The sequence below is a fragment of the Conger conger genome, chromosome 9 (assembly GCF_963514075.1).
Source record: "Conger conger chromosome 9, fConCon1.1, whole genome shotgun sequence".
NCBI classification, from domain to species: domain Eukaryota; kingdom Metazoa; phylum Chordata; class Actinopteri; order Anguilliformes; family Congridae; genus Conger; species Conger conger.
In genome coordinates this window covers 4287798-4304794 of record NC_083768.1, presented here as the reverse complement: position 1 = coordinate 4304794, position 16997 = coordinate 4287798, and the positions used below count along the sequence as shown (strand labels likewise).

General features: G+C 42.3%; 1 protein-coding gene across 1 annotated transcript; it reads left to right on the top strand.

Moving 5' to 3' along the window:
• Positions 1-10526: 10526 nt before the first annotated feature.
• LOC133136715 (NXPE family member 2-like) lies at positions 10527-16563 on the top strand. The gene is made up of 3 exons (XM_061254377.1): positions 10527-11134; positions 15191-15330; positions 16031-16563. The coding sequence occupies exons 1-3, from the start codon at positions 10527-10529 to the stop codon at positions 16561-16563; spliced, it is 1281 nt and encodes a 426-aa protein (XP_061110361.1).
• The last annotated feature ends 434 nt before the right edge of the window (positions 16564-16997 follow it).

The following is a 16997-nucleotide window of genomic DNA, read 5'->3' as shown; positions in this document are numbered from 1 at the left end:
ACTTACGTATAGTTGCCACCCAGCTCATTTGCATAGCTGATAACTCAAAAACTATAAATTGTTTCAAAATGAAAGGGGGTATACATTTACTCTATATACCCTTATCTTTAATATTCTACAGTCCTTTCTGTGAAATCCTGGTCCGAGCAATTGTTGCTGTGTTTCTAGTGTGGGGTGGCCATACGTTCTAGACCCCCATCAGTCTGGCTTCAGATCGGGCCACTCGACAGAGACCGCGCTGCTCTCCGTCAGTGAGTCACTCCATGCCGCACGAGCAGCCTCCCTCTCCTCTGTCCTCATTCTCCTAGATCTCTCTGCTGCCTTCGACACTCTGGATCACTCCATCCTCCTATCTGCCCTCTCAGCAACCGGCATCTGTGGCACAGCCCTGGACTGGATTGAGTCCTACCTCTCTGGTCGCTCCTTCCAGGTTGCCTGGGCTGGTTCGGTATCGACACCTCGGCCCCTCGCCACAGGAGTTCCCCAGGGCTCAGTCCTAGGCCCGCTTCTTTTTTCTCTTTACACTCACTCCCTTGGCCCTGTGATCACTGCACATGGGCTATCCTACCACTGCTACGCGGACGATACCTAACTCTTCGCCTCGTTCTCGCCGTCTGATACGCAGGTTTCAGCCCGTATCTCTGCTTGCCTGAGGGACATCCAGAGCTGGATGGACAACCACCATCTAAAGCTCAACCCAGGCAAGACTGAAATGATATTCATCCCTGCTAAAACCTCTCCCCATCTGGATCTCTCCATTTCCCTCGGGGATACCACACTCACGCCGTCACCCAGTGCAAGGAACCTCGGCGTGGTGATGGACAGCAGACAGTCCCTTTCCGAGAACATTGCAGCGGTGACCCGGTCTTGCAGGTTCTTCCTATACAACATACAGAGAATCCGCCCCTTTCTCACCCCCTACTCGACCCAGCTCCTGGTCCAAGCGATGGTTCTGTCCCGCCTGGACTACTGCAATTCCCTCTTGGCTGGCCTCCCAGCGTCTGCCATCAGACCCCTCCAACTCATCCAGAATGCAGCAGCTCATCTGGTCTTCAACCTTCCCAAATACTCACACGTCACCCCCCTGCTTACTTCCCTCCACTGGCTGCCTGTCATGGCTCGCATCAAATTCAAAACATTGGTGCTAGCCTTCCAAGCAGTTAAAGGGTCTTCCCCAGCTTATCTACAAAAAATCATCAGACCCTACACCCCTGCCAGACCTCTTCGTTCAGCCTCCACAGGCCGCTTGGCACCTCCCCCTCTCCGAACCTCCACCTCACGCTCACGACTACTGTCTGTTCTGGCTCCACGGTGGTGGAACGAACTCCCCGTTGAGGTCAGAACTGTAGAATCTCTCCCCACCTTCAAGCGCAAGCTGAAGACGCACCTCTTCAAGCAGCACCTCTCCCCATCCCTCCCTACCTCCCTGTGAACCTTAATTGTTGTCTCTATGATGTGCTTTGTGTATCGGTATTTTTAGTTGGCTAGGTAAGCAGTGTTTGGATAGTTCACTTTGGTCACTTTTGCTCTGTTTGTTTGTTAATTTGTTCTCAAAATAAAAATAAATAAAAATAAAAGGCCCTCGTCCTTATCTTTGTTGTACAGGTAGCAGTTGAAATTGTACTTCCCTCTAGGGTCTTTCAGCGAACTTATCCCTGGTTATGGGTTTGCACTTTGTTGTACGTCGCTCTGGATAAGAGCGTCTGCTAAATGCCAATAATGTAATACATTGCTATTGACTGTCAATTCACAAGCAGCTCATTTGCATAGCTGATAACTCAAAAACTATACATTGTTTCAAAATGAAAGGGGGTATACATTTACTCTATATACCCATATCTTTAATATTCTACAGTCCTTTCTGTGAAATCCTGGAAACAATTGGCTAAATGATTCCATTATAAACACATACCTGTCATTTTTAATCAGAACAGTACCCGAAAAAATAATTCTTGCAGTCCCCTCTACTGCAACTATTTGTTAGCCAGGAACTGTATAGTTTGTACTGCAAGACAATTGAGGTCTTGCCAAATTTACCAAATTTAAAAAGAAATTGGTGGAGATTTAAATTTGTCCTTGTTTCAGTGAATTTAGATTTGTTACATTGGACCATGATTCATATTACAATGGAACATTGCAGGATATTAGAGGGAAAAATATTTTTAAAAGCAATATTAATGGATTCACTGAAGCACCACAACTCATCTTTATTAGCAGTTCTTGACCGTCTCTCACTCTATTTATCTTTACAGTATTTTGGCATTACAGGAAAACTACATCCAGTAAATTTTGTTTTTGAATATGCTCACCAATGTCTTTCTTTTCCAGGTCAGTTAGATGGGAGCAGCTGTGGACTTTACGTTTGTGTTTTCAAAAAGTATAATACTTGATAGTAATCAGTTAAATTGCAGTCCAAGTAAAATGCGAAAGGTTGTCCTGGATGACTTAACTTAAAATTAAATACTCATTAGAATGAGCCCAACAGTAAATCCTCCTTACAATTAAGGCCTCGGTTTGTTTCCAAGTCCCATTTGTGTCCCTACTTACTTCCCACTGCCATATTGTCATTTTTTTCTCCCTTGTCTTCATCACAATCATACTGCAGCGCTGAGACACCCCCCACATACTGCCCCAGGACCGCCACCTCCTTCATCTGCACCCTGCCAATCTCACACACATTCAAAACCCATCACATGAACAAATTGTTCATAATTAATTGTTAATTGTTTTATCTGACCATCATTGTCACCCGTAAGCCAGCCAGAGGAGGATGGGCCCCCCACTTAAGTCTGGTTCCTCCCAAGGTTTCTTCCTTCTCCACCTTGGAAGTTTTTCCTTGCCACTGTTGCCCAAGGCTTGCTTTTGTGGGGGGAAAGGCTGGGGCTTGCGCTAAAGCTGTGTTTCTCAACTCTAGTCTTGCCGGAAGGTTTTTGTTGTAACCAGAAACTGAAACAACTAATTTAATAACTGAACCAATCATACCACCAAAAATGCCCTAAATTAAATAAATCAATTAATAAATTCCTGGTTGAGAAGCACTGCTCTAAAGCATGTACTGACAAATATAGCGTGAAATGTGCAACACAAATAAAGTTGATTTGACTTTAATTTAATTGTAAAGTTGCATGGTTTGGATTTATCCCTGGGTATATAGGTCTATAATGAGCAGCTTGTGAATTGACAGTCTATAGCAATGAATGCCCACCCTGCACCTGACACACAGCAACAACTGCTGTGAACAGGATTTCACAGAAAGGACTGTTTCATATTAAAGATAAGGGTCCAGCTAACAAATGTATACCCCCTTTCATTTTGAAACAATTTCTAGTTTTTGAGTTATGAGCTATGCAAATGAGTTGGGTGGCAACTGACAGTCAATAGCAACGTATGGCCACCCCACACTAGAAACACAGCAACAATTGCTCGGAACAGGATTTTGCAGAAAGGACTGTAGAATATTAAAGATAAGGGTCCAGCTAACAAATGTATACCCCCTTTCATTTTGAAACAATTTGTAGTTTTTGAGTTATCAGCTATGCAAATGAGCTGGGTGGCAACTGACAGTCAATAGCAACGTATGGCCACCCCACACTAGAAACACAGCAACAATTGCTCGGAACAGGATTTTGCAGAAAGGACTGTTTCATATTAAAGATATGGGTCCAGCTAACAAATGTATACCCCCTTTCATTTTGAAACAATTTATAGTTTTTGAGTTATCAGCTATGCAAATGAGCTGGGTGGCAACTATACGTAAGTCGCTTTTGATTCAAATGACTAAAATGTAAATGTAAATGTACCTTCTACTGGCTAATTCCAGCATGATAATGTCACAAAGCAAAAGGCATGTGAAACTGGTTTAATGAACTTGACAATGAGTCCAATTGTGAGGGAGGGGCTGGGTGGAGAGCCAGAAGCGACCGAGGGTGAAACCCTCCTAAACGCGGGCGTGCTCGTCACTAAATACCCGGGGTAACAGGAAATGAGGAATACGCAGACACTAGAAGGATTTTTTAAGGAAACAGAAAAGAAGCCAAAAACGGCTAAGCGAAAATAAAACTACCCTTTAACAAACAGGGCGAATGACCCAACCAAAAGCAGTGCCAAACAATTATGCACCGGCGGTCACAGACCAAGGAGAGAAAATAAAAATACAACCTAGCGATTAACTAGGCAAGAAAATAAAACCTCGAGTCGCAGCTCGGGACCAAAACACAAACCAAAATACATACCGGAGGACAACGTCCTCCAACCACCGGCTCACATGAGCCCAAAAGAAACAAAACCCTTGAGGAACCCAGCGAAAGAAACACCAGCTGAACACCTTCCTTACCTTCTCTGAATTTCTCTCTAGTTATAGAGACTAGAGACCACACACTAACACGATACCTGACTCTCAGTGGCAGAGTCTACCTGTGCGTTACCGGCTTAGCGCAATCGCGAACGGTTGAACACCAAAGCACTGAAGAATAGTCAGTGCCGGTCTTAAATACCCTTAAGGGAGATAATTCCCCTGGCGCTAACGAGGAACAGGTAGAGCCAATGATCTCAGGCCCTCTGGTGGTCACAGTGGGAATAACCTCCCACCATGACACCAATGTTCTTCAGTGAGGCAAAATCTCAAAGGGATGTTTTCAACACCTTGTGGAATCCAAAAAAGCAAAACAGGAATCTAGGGGGTGGAAATATAGGTTGAGAGACTTATAATAAAATAAGAATCATGAGCTATATTGGCAACTCTCAGTTCCAACCAGTAAGGGGTGGTGTAGTACCCTCAACACCCCTACTTCCAGCACCTAGTAGCACCTAGTTTTGGTGGCCACAACTAGAGCACAACTAGAGCACCAGAATAAATAAAGAGGACAAGGGGCCATGTAGGCCATAAGAACATAAGAATGAGAATAGGCCTTTTAGCACATCTAGGTGTACAGAGTATTTGTCTAAGTGACAACCCTTGGACTCTTCACCTAGTGAACGTTTACAACACCATACGTCAGATTTCTGTCTCAATTATCAGGATTTACTCATAATTTAACATAATGTCAACACCATAATTACTTTTTGATGGATTCACTTGTTTTACAGAAAACCACATCACCATGGACATGTACAAGAGGAGACCTGTTTTCTGAGAGGGACGCATAATTAACCATACAGTACCCTGGGACTGTACAGCCAACATTGATTTATTTCCATGAGTGAAATTAACTTTTTCTTTGCAGTCTCTTGGCATAAACAGTGGGACACCGAGCCTCACCCAAGTCTGGCAAATCCAGCCCAGCCATCAGGCTCCTGACACATTACATTTACATTTTAGTCATTTGGCAGACGCTTTTAATCCAAAGTGACTTACAAGTGCATAGGTTCTACCATAAGTCAGAGCATCACATCCAGAAACTAGCAAAATACACAGGAAATGCTGTTGTAAACATAGTTGTCATCAGAAGTGCTTTTTTTTTGTTTTTTTTTTTGTTTTTTTTTGGGGGGGGGGGGTTAGACAAGGATAGGGATATCAGAAAGGAGGGGCAGGGGAAATCAGGAGGGAGGACTAAGGTAGAGTTTACATAACAATTAATAAAACTGGCTCACACCTATGCACAGACAAATATTGTCACAGACAAATAGCAAACCCGAGAACGAAGTTTGGAGGTGGAAACCAATCTTATATTTACTCTTTTATAAATCGGACTATTCTTCGCGCGTCTTTTATAAAATAGGTGAAAAAGAAAGAATCCGTCTTGAAAATAATCCGCGCATTTTATGGAAACGGGTAAGTTACTTTTGCAATTAAATTTATTTTTACTGAAATGTGGAATAATTATCCCATATCCCATCCCACACTGGAGTCCATTGAGAGTCACCCAAACCTCTACGAATTTAAAACACGTATTGATTAAATAATTAGAACATTGTCTAAATGTATGGTCGCACTGGTCATGTGGGCTATTATATTACTGTCAACACTGTGTTTGAAATGTATGTTTAATAGTGGAAATGAAAACATAAAGATTATGTTTTGTGAACAAGCGAACACATTAGAATGCTCAAACTGCTCACACCTTGCAGTGTGGGCTATTAAATGATTACCGAATCAAGAATTGTATTGGACATTCGTCAAGTCTGTATCGCGAGTTAAGAACATAACGGGCTGGTGGAGCAACATAATTAGGTGGGCCAATAATCAAATAGTTTAATGCCAAATCGTAGCCTATGCTCTATTAGAAAAGAACAGAAAAACGGAAAATAAGAATTATAATACTACTGATATTTTTGAAGACTTTAACAGTGGTGTGGCAACAGCTGTTGCCAAAAGCTGTTGCTAAAAGGTATGTATCTGTCGTCTGTGTGCGTATTCAATTTAATTAAAAGTACTTTATTTTCATTGCGAGGAACTTTTCTGTTACGGGGCGGAAACATTCGACATATGACACACGCACAGTTTAACAAGTATAAAACATTATAGTATCATAATAATAGTAATAATAATAATAATAATAATAATAATAATAATAATAATAATAATAATTATGTAAGGTTTTTACGCTCTACGAAACAGTGATTATTTGAAATGTATAAGTCTCAGTCCTCACAGCGCCAAATAACTTAATAATAAGTACTATTATCTGAAATATCTAACCACAAATGTAGTATTTCAATTAATACAATTGTTGCCATAAGATTTCGGCTTCCGTATCTGTCGTCTGTGTGCATATTAAATTTAATTAAAAATACTGTGGCGAGCGCTGAATCCAAAGACTGAGGCAGAGACATAATGGCGTTTTCGAATCGCTTGGCAGCTTAGTTTTATTAAAACAGACTAACAGTAATGCTCTTCACAGCAACATTGGCAGACTGACCAAACTGGTCGGGCGACAATTTTTTTTTAATAGCAGATCAGACAACCTGTTTGAACACCACATTATACACGGGCGGGAAGATAACTCCATCCAATTTACCCCTGCCCCGGGCAAACAAGGCCAACATGGCTACTCCCTGTGCACTCGGGGGCCGTGTGAAGGCCCTTTACAGGCCGTGCCGGCGTCACAGCAGTGCACATGGAGCTCGACGTCCAGGCGGTGCCCCGGCCAGTAGACCCGGTGTCGGAGCCGGTGGAGCGTCTTGTTGGCTCCAAAGTGCCCCGCCCCCACCGAGCCGTGGACCAGCCCGAGGACCTTGGGGCGGAGCAGGCGGAGAAGCCCCGTCTCGGGCCCCTGAGTCGCTTCCTCTCCAGGACCTTGGTCTGGCCCCTGCGCCATGTCTGGCCCAGTCCCAGGCTCTGGCCCTGGCCCAGGTGCTGACTTGGGCTCCAGACCCCTCCAGGTCAAGAAGAAAGAGATTCGTGCCCGCCTGAGACCCCATGTTCCCTCCGAGAACCCTCCGAGACCCCTTGTTCCCTACGAGAACCCTCCGAGACCCCTTGTTCCCTACGAGAACCCTCCGAGACCCCATGTTCCCTACGAGAACCCTCTGAGACCCTTTGTTCCCGTCCGAGACCCTCGTTTCTGTCCGAGACCCTCATTTCCGTCCGAGACCCTACCCATTTCCCCTCACAGCTGCCCTCATCATTCCTATTCCTTTGTGCTCTCCGTTTCTCTCTTGTTCCTCCCACCCTCCCTGCTCCTCCTCCCCATGGGTATCTGATGAAACGCCAAGAGCGTTTCTTAGAGGAGGGGGTACTGTTATGTTCCTGTGTTCTGTGTGTTAGTTTATCATTGTTTATTATCATTTTCTTGTCTGAGCCCTTGATTCCTTCCCCCAGTTCTAGCCTCCTTGTTTCCTTGCCCTTTCCCTTTCCCTTGCCCTTGCCCTTGCCCCTGAGTCCTTGCCCTTGCCCTTGCCCTTGTTTATCTGGATTTCCGGTTCTGACCCCTGCCTGCTTCCCTGGACTCTTCTTTGCATTGTGGATATCTGTACCTCTGCTTTGTTGGACTGACCCCCTGGTTTTTGACCCTGGCCTGTTTTTGACTCCGCTCTGTCTGCCCCTTTTGGAATTAAATCTGCCATTTTTCTGCACCCCTGTCTGCTTTTGGTTCCTCTGTTCCCCCCGGCATAACACACCAGGGTTAATAAAATAATTTATTAAATAATAATTTTTTTAATGAAATAATTTATTTTAAACAAAACTACACACACAGAGTAGAGAGGGACTAATCTAATCACGGAGAACAATGCTGACTAAGGTAGGGATGTGTGTGCGTGTGTGTGCGCACGCGCGCTCACCAGTAACCCTTTTTGTCTCCAGACAAGAGGGTGGAGGACACTGTGCTAGTAGTTAGGAGTGAAACACGTGTGTGATTAACTCCACACGTTACATACGTGATAACGGCGAACAGATTCACATAAATAAGCTGCACAGCTAAAGGCATATTCAAATAATAACGGTGAACTCCAAACAGAAACACATACATTTACAGCAGGCTAAACTAAACAGTAGCTAATGGCTGGGTGGCCTTTTATTAATCAAGCCTCTGCACCCCAACATGTCTGGACTGTTGTGCAAGGCAGAAATATGCAATTAAATTAGTTTAATTAAATACAACTGTTAGCCCAATTAGTTTGCCATTTTAGGATACATTCAAGATTTTGGGTTTCACAAAGTGAGTTCATTAGTTAGAGTTAATTAGACCATACATCACAATTCTGGCCCAATTATCAAGATTGACTGATTATTCAGCATAATTTCAACACCATAATTACTTTTTTATGGATTCACCTGTTTTACAGAAAACCATATCAACCTGAACATCCCCAAGAAGTGCCCTGTTTTGTGAGATGGACACATAATTATCCAAAGAAAACTTACATTCAGTTCTTACTCATTCTTCTGAGCAACCATGGTAATTCATTTATTGTCATTAATAAAATGTACTATTTCTTTTGCATTATTTTGTAATACAGAACAGCAGTGTAGATGCTTACCAGCGTCTTATTTGCAAAGCAGGGCAAACAAACTCCAGCCTCCCCCGAGCCATGCTTACCTTGCCACAGACTCAGACAATAAAAGGCATATTCAAACAATCCTTGATACCATTTCTCTATGTTAAAAAATCATGTTCCAATATAAGAACAAAAATATACAATTCAGAAGTTGCATGAATAAACACATTGGCTTTTATTCCATGTCCTGCCTATATATTTCCGGTTTGGTAGAACATGGCAAGTTTCTTGTTCGGAGTTTCCTCCCCTTTCCAACAAGGTATAGTGTCTCATATTCAGGTGATGGACAGTGTAGGAATATTGTTGTTGCACATAGCAGAATAAATATACAGACATGCATAACTACAGGATTTTGAATTGCTGTAGATAAATCTGTAATTGTACTGGCTAAAGGGGCTCTGGTTAACCTAATTTTGAAGTAAAGTCCCATTTTAAATATGATGCAGGTTGGTTAGAAAGCCAGTAAAGAGTAATCCTTTCTGGTGAGCTTGTTGAACACTTTGGGCATGCTTTACAAAAACACTTATATGTGTGAATAAAACAAACGGCAAGGTTAATTCTCTTGACATTTTGTATCAAATAATCTGTTTTAATGGGAAAAAAAAGCTTTTTTGTCGAGAGCGTCAAGAGAAAATGAATTCCCATCAGTCACACAATCAATAAAATGTATATATTTTATTTATTTTCACAGAGTGCTCAACCAGTACACACTGTCCCGGGAAGATGGAGAAACAGCTTGTTGATCAAGACACTACTTATATTAATACTTTTCGTTGGGTTTTTTAATGTTTATTTTTCTAGAACTTACAACTGGGCAACTATAATGGTAATAGCAGTTTAATTTCTTATTGTGAGCTGAGTTTGTAAAAGCCACCTTGTCATACAGAAGTAAGAACATATGCAAAGTGTGTAATACACTGTATACACTGTGTAAACTGTTCTAGTAAAGTAAACATTTCTAGTTTACTTTGGAAAAGTGAGGCGTTTTAAATGTTAATGAACTTGTTTACATGTACATGTTCTGTATGCACTGCCAAACATTAAAGAAGTTGCCATTTAAAACAGAATCTCATTTCCCTGACACTGCTGAACTGATGTTTTACGAGACAGGGATACTACGGTCAGTGTTTCTCTTAGTTTGGCCTCTAGGTTTGAAAGCTCACTGGGATGGTTCAGTGTGTTTGAAATGTGATGTGTGCTTCTGTATGTGTGTGAGGATGTGTCCATGCATGTGATGTGTGTGTATGTGCAGAGTATAGAGGAACAGAGAGAGACACCAAATTCAATTAAATTCTCTCTGCCCTCAGGTTGTATTGGGTAAACCGTACCCCAACAGCTTGCAGGTTGCACATTTTTTGAGACTTCTCTGTCTGTTCTGAGCAGACCTCACTCTGAATATAACATCATTGCATCATATTGGGACCTCTATCAATGAATCAGACAACCAATAATAAGGAAATGGGGGTGGTGAGGAGGGGTTGGGGTCAGATTATTAAGTCTATGATGACTGATTAAACGTCTGATGAACCTAAATTTCAGCAACCTTTGAGTTTTTCATTATTCTCAAACAGGAGTCTGTGGATGACATAATGCGTTCAATATTGGGCGATCTCCCAAAAGCTGGTAACTTCAGCTCTATCGAAAGCTCTTCCAGTGGCCGACACAGTGTGGTCAACCTGGAGCAGCCCAGAGCCCAGTACTGTGTGGGGGACACCTTGAGCGTGCAGGTGAACGTGAAGGACTACAGGGGGAACCCAAAAGCGCATGGAGGCGACTTCATCCTGGCCCGGATCCACTCTCCCGAAATCCAGGCTTCTGCATCAGGACAAGTCACTGACCTGCTCAATGGCTCCTACCGTGTGAGTTTCCACCTGTTCTGGCCTGGAGACGTACTGGTGTCTGTGATTCTCATGCACTCCTCTGAGGCAGTTGGGATCCTCAGGAGAATCAGTGCGCACAACTATGATAAGATAATATACATCGGAACCTTCTATAGAGGTAAAAAAAAGGAGCAATCTCGGTGTGGCGTCCGGCTCAAATCGGACAAGCCCCTCTGCGAGTACAGGAAGAAGGAAGATGCGGAGTACTACGCCTGCATCCCACCCAAAACCCTTCCCTGCAGCACCCTGAGGACCATGCGGTCAGGAAATGGCCCAATTCCTAACATGACCAAGGATGAGTATGATCTCTTGAGCCAGTAAGTCGTGGTGTGTGGACAATGCAAACTGTTAAAGGGGTGGTTCTAAAACTCGGTCCTGGGGACCCCTGTGTACCTTGGCTTTCATTTCAACCACAGTCACAGTTCCACAATTGTAACAAATGGTACATTTTTCTTAAATGGGGCCGTTTCTTGTTTTTAGGGGTTAGTTTCTTTAGCACATTATGTTAGAAACTGCTATGGGGCATTACATTGCACCACAACACCCCTTGGATGTTCTTTCTTTTTCTTTGTTTTGGGAGATAGTGAGATCAAGAACTGGGTTGTGGGGTGTCATGATGACTAATGCGTTGTGGCACATAATTGTCAGGAGTGGGGGACAGAGGAACCAATAGCAGACGCAGGGGTAATGTGCAAAAGGCAGGCTTCATTTGACAAGGGGCAGGCAGATCGTAATCGAGTTCAAAACTAAAGATAAAGATCAAACCAGAAAAAGAACAAATCAAAATCCAAAAAACACAGAGAGTCAAAAGCCAGGCAGAATTAAAAACCAGAAATATCAAAAACTGAGAAACAAGACAGAATGCAACAAGGACAAAGGAACGGGGGAGGGGGCTAGAACTCGGGGAAAGGAATACAAGGGCTTGGAACTCGAAAAACTGGGAGAGACGAACTAGCAAAGAACAACTGAGAAGGACAGGTATAACTACACAGGGGAATGAGACAACCTAGGTGGGGCTTGGGAGTGAGGGCGGTCTAACAAATAAACACCAGGTGAAAAACATGAAAGGGCAATAATACAATAACGAGGGATGCACGAAGACACACATGAAATAGAAACGGCTCCGGACTAGGGAGTGGACAATTGCACAGAGTTAAGGAACGTAGTGATAGGGGAGAGCAGGTGCGAACACTTCGCTGAATCAAGGCCAGCAATTTAGGGATAGAACAGGGAGGCGGAGTTATCGAGCAGTATAGAAGTAGAGAGTTAGTCTGTTAGTTATGTGATGAAACTATAAATACTCTAAACTAGTAGTTTGTGCCGTAGTGCGTAGGGCGTAGTCCTTAAGGTACATGACTGGGATGACTGAGAGCTGCAAGGTCGGTGGTTCGATCCCCGCTGTAGCCACAGTAAGATCTGCACAGCCGTTGGGCCCTTGAGCAAGGCCCTTAATCCTGCATTGCTCCAGGAGAGGATTGTCTCCTGCTTAGTCTAATCAACTGTACGTCTAATCAAATGCCATTGATGATGATGATGATGATGATAATGTTAGTTAGACAAACATATTAGTGTGCTAATATAATTAGTACTGTACAAATTATATGTTAGTAGTTATTAGTAGATTAGTGCTATCTACAAACATCAATGGAGGAAAAGCAGGAAGTAAGTGAAATGAAACTGAGAAGGAATCGTGGGAACCCGGAAAATTCCGAAACCACCCGAATAGTGAATCACGTAGACAGGGAAATGAACCAAGCTCAGATTACACTGAGACACAGACATCACAGGGGAAGCAAAGAAATATGAATAAATAAACAGAGGACCAGACATTATTTAAAATAATAAATTCAGAGAATAACAAAATTAAACAGACAGAACTCAGGAACATTACAAAATTGTGATTTTTAGAGGTTCCTATCTTTGTAAGGAAAAACCCTAAGTCTCATAACTGGCCTCAGAAAACATGTATACAGGCATCTATTATCTATCTTGGAGGAGATGCAGTGCAGTTTGTAAGCACTGTGACAGTGGTACAATATCTAATAATTAAGTCAGCATATTAGCTAATAAATGATGGTTTACCTGATATTTCTTAATGAATTCATGGTTACTCTGCAATTAACAGGTACAGCGACCTTTACCCAACAAGATGCTTGTTGATCCTTGATTCGTCTTTTGAAACCAGTAATAAATGCGACTGGTTCCTGATTTGTAATGTTAGTGTGCTCAAAACCCTTGAAGGCTTAATGTGAGCTAACTAATGGCATGGTATAATAAAACAAATAGTACTTTGTGTCTGTATCACTGTCCTAGACACCCTTGTGAACATTTGTTGCAAATATTAAAAGACAAATAAATGACAATCTTTATTTGCACTTTATTATACGTCACCCTGGACAGCAGCGTCTGCCAAGTGACTGTAACTTTGGCCCAGGTTCTGAACACTCAGATGTTTACTGAAGTGCAGCTGCCAAGAAAAGTGACAATTTACATTTATAATTTATATTTATATAATTTATAACACTGTCTTTGATTATCTATATTTCCTGTCCTGTTGGTTGAAATTGAAATTAAATTCTCTAGCTGTACTCATTTTTTAAATATTCATGAGAATGTGTACTGATGTGTACTGAGCTAAACTTCAAAATCTTTCCCACCTTTCATTTGAAGGAAAAACACTGGAATTGCAATGAGAAACAGTTTTGCTTCCGTGAAAGTCGTCAATTGCCCCGGTATGTCCCCTTATGTCTGAAGCAGTCGGTCTCATTTTCTCCTGCTATTCTCACTGTTCCTTTTCTGATTCCCCTGGATCGATGTGACCACACTGTGGATGTTTGCCAACTGCCAGTTACCTGCTTCATTTTAACAGAGCTGCCCGTGAACCCAGACTAGTGAAAATGTTCTCACAAATGTTACTGAGACGGGTGCGTGGGGGTTGGACCCAAAATGCACGACTCAGAAACAATGGTTAGATAAAGTCCCGTCAGGGCGAATCCCAGGAGCGTAGTCAACACAAGCAATGTCCATACACGTAGATCCAGCCAAACAAAAAGTAAACAAACAAAAAGCACGGTGCTGAGGGAAGAGGCAAACTCGTAGTCGGTAGACGTGCAGGAAGGTCCGGTAGCAGGAGAGCCGTCAGCGGGGCAGAAGTACAGGTGGACGGCAGGCAGAGTCGTAGTCGAGGGCGATGCAGAAGTCGAAACCATGAAACAATCAACGAGGCAAAGGTACAAAACGGTAGGCGAAGACGTGGTCAAAAAACAAACAATGGTCAACGAAACAGAAATCAATAAATGATGGTCGGTAAAACAGGCTTGGATCTTAACGTGAATCAATCAGTAAAAATGCTCAAGAGTTGCATAGTAAACTAGAGGTAGACAATTTCGCAGTGGACAGTAGCGCGACTGGGATATAAATGCAGGTGTAGACAGGTGTAGACAATTAGTTAGAGCGCAGCAAGGAAATAGAAAACAGGTGCGATGGATGACAAGTTAAACAAGGTAATTAGTAATCGTTAGTAATAAACCTATCCTGCCCTAGCATTAGTAAATTAGTAAATGCACGAGAAACGTAAGGTAACATGAACACATGATTAGTTTGTTAGTTCTATCCAATCCTGATCTAGCGTTAGTAGTTTTAGTAAATAGACAAATGGAAACAATTAGGGTGTGAATGACAGAAAGAGAGAGAGAGAAAGGCGGAAAGCCATGTAAAAGTGTTTGTTGAAAACAGTAACCAGTCTCCGTAACAATAAACATAAATCAAAACATAACACAAAACGAAACTAAGACGATAACCACTCAACATAACAAGGTAATATAATCGTAACGAAACATAACTAGACATGACGAGAAAATAAATCGTAACAAGAAATAAACTAAACAACATAACAAACCTAGACTAACGTAAAACATGATAAGACAATACAAGACTAAGACAAAATGAAAAAATATAAAACATGGCGAGACAGACCTGAAACGTGACAATTACCGGAAAGTTTTGTCCATAATGTTGCCACTACATGGCAGCAATCACAGATTGTCAGGAGTGTGGAAAGATTTCTTCATTCAGTCAGAGGCAGTAATGAGTTAATAATGGTGTGACTTTAGGACACTGAAAACTATTTCACTCTTGGGATCTGAGAGGCCAGCTCAAAATCCAATTTTTTTGTCAGGTTTGAAAAGAGATAATGGTGTCATTCTTTGAGCCACAACTTTATCAACCTTCCTAACACTGTGAATCTCTTCCTTTGCTCTTTCTTTCTCCATCTTTTTCATTCCCTCAGCGGGAAACCAAAGACCAACTGAAAAGTGCATGGTGGGATTTGGAATGAAGTCCCCTTTACCGACCGGCTACTTCTTTAAAAACAGATGGTCTTCCTCCTCCTGCCAGACTGGCAGCTTATTCAGTGCAGACGCCATTAGCAGATGCCTGAAGGACAAGAAGCTGAAACTCATAGGCGACTCCACTGTGCGTCAGTGGCAAGAGACACTCATGAGAATGCTGAGAGGTAATGGCAATCTACAATATCACATAAACACGATCATTTGGGTGAACACTTGTAGGCCAGCGATAAAATGCCTGCATAAAATATTTGTTTTGTAATGATATTAACCAACTTTCTGTGTTACAGATTTTTTGAAAGTAACATAAAATTATTCACATAGTGACTACTTTTGTGTTATATCTACTATTTGTGCTTCAAAGAGAGACCAAAGCTGTCCCTAAAATGGACCCTTGAGGCACTCCACAATAATTAGAGCTGAAGATCGATACAAATGCATGTTCTAAGGTGGTCCATTAAAATGGCAGGTTCAGCTGTTTCAAAGGCAGCACTGAGATCTAATAAAACTAAAATGGAGGAATTTCCAGCATCAGCATTTTGTAGAAGGCTACTTTAATTAAGGCAATTTCATTCCTTTCCATTGAGCAGAAGCCAGACAGGATTTGTCTTCATTTCTACTCATTAACGGCTTGTAATTGTCTGGAACTAGCATTTTATAGAATCTTTTGCATAAAGGGCAACTTAGAAATTGGCCTGAATGTATTTAAATGGGATACATGTTTCTGAATGATGTCATAGCTTCTTTCTTGACCACATTTTCTGTATAGTGACAGATTCAAATTGTCCAGAATGACAGTGTGTGGCACAATTTTTAAAAGGGACACCAGGATTACCTAATTAACCATTCAGTGTTTTGCTGTTTCAGGTCTGAAATATGTGAAACCGTATGATACACATTACTTTGCCCGGGCTGTGGACCCTGAAAAGAACATCACTGTCCAGTGGAAAATGCACGGCCATCCTTCTGTCACTGGCTACAACGTGGTTAAAGATCTGTGCGGGTACATTTCCGCAGAAGTAGACAGAGTAGCTGTTGGTGATGTGGTGGTCATTGGAGTGGGACAGCATTTCAGGCCCTTTCCCCTGGAGATCTTCATCCAGAGGCTGATCAACATGCGGAAGGCCATCCTGAGGCTCCAGGAACGTAGCCCCCAGACCCTCGTTGTCATCAAGCTGGAGAACAACAGGGAATTTGGTTCAACGATGACCCACCTGAGTGACTGGTTTGGCTATGTGCAGAACCTGGCTCAGAGGAAGGTATTCAGGGACCTGAAGGTGGTGCTGGTAGATGCCTGGGACATTACAACAGCAGCTAACACCTTCGCAATCCACCCTAACACCATTGTTGTTTACAATGAGATATCTCTGGCTCTGTCACACCTCTGTCATGATGCATAGAGGTGCTTTCTGAAAGGAACTATATAGCTGGGCTTTCAAAATCCATTTCTGCACAGATTATGTTCAAAGCTCAGGGGCTTGTGAAACAGGACACTGTGTGTTGCCATTTTTAGGTTTTTAATTGTGTCTCTTACAGTGATAGTTGGTGTTTTAATTCTTAAGTGGGTTTTTATTTATATTTCATATTCCGGGATTTTTCAAGCCCCTGAATTCAGCCAAATGTATTGATCTCTCACCAGTAGCCATTCCTACTGAGGTCAGGAGGAGTCCTCTCTGATTATTTCTCTCACTGCAGATCACACTCCATTAACACTGTATGATTTAATTGTGTCAGGTGGTGACGCACCACTGATCACACTCCATTAACATTGTATGACTTCATTGTGTCAGGTGATGGAAATTTGTTTTCTCAAGTACACTATTATTACAGTTTT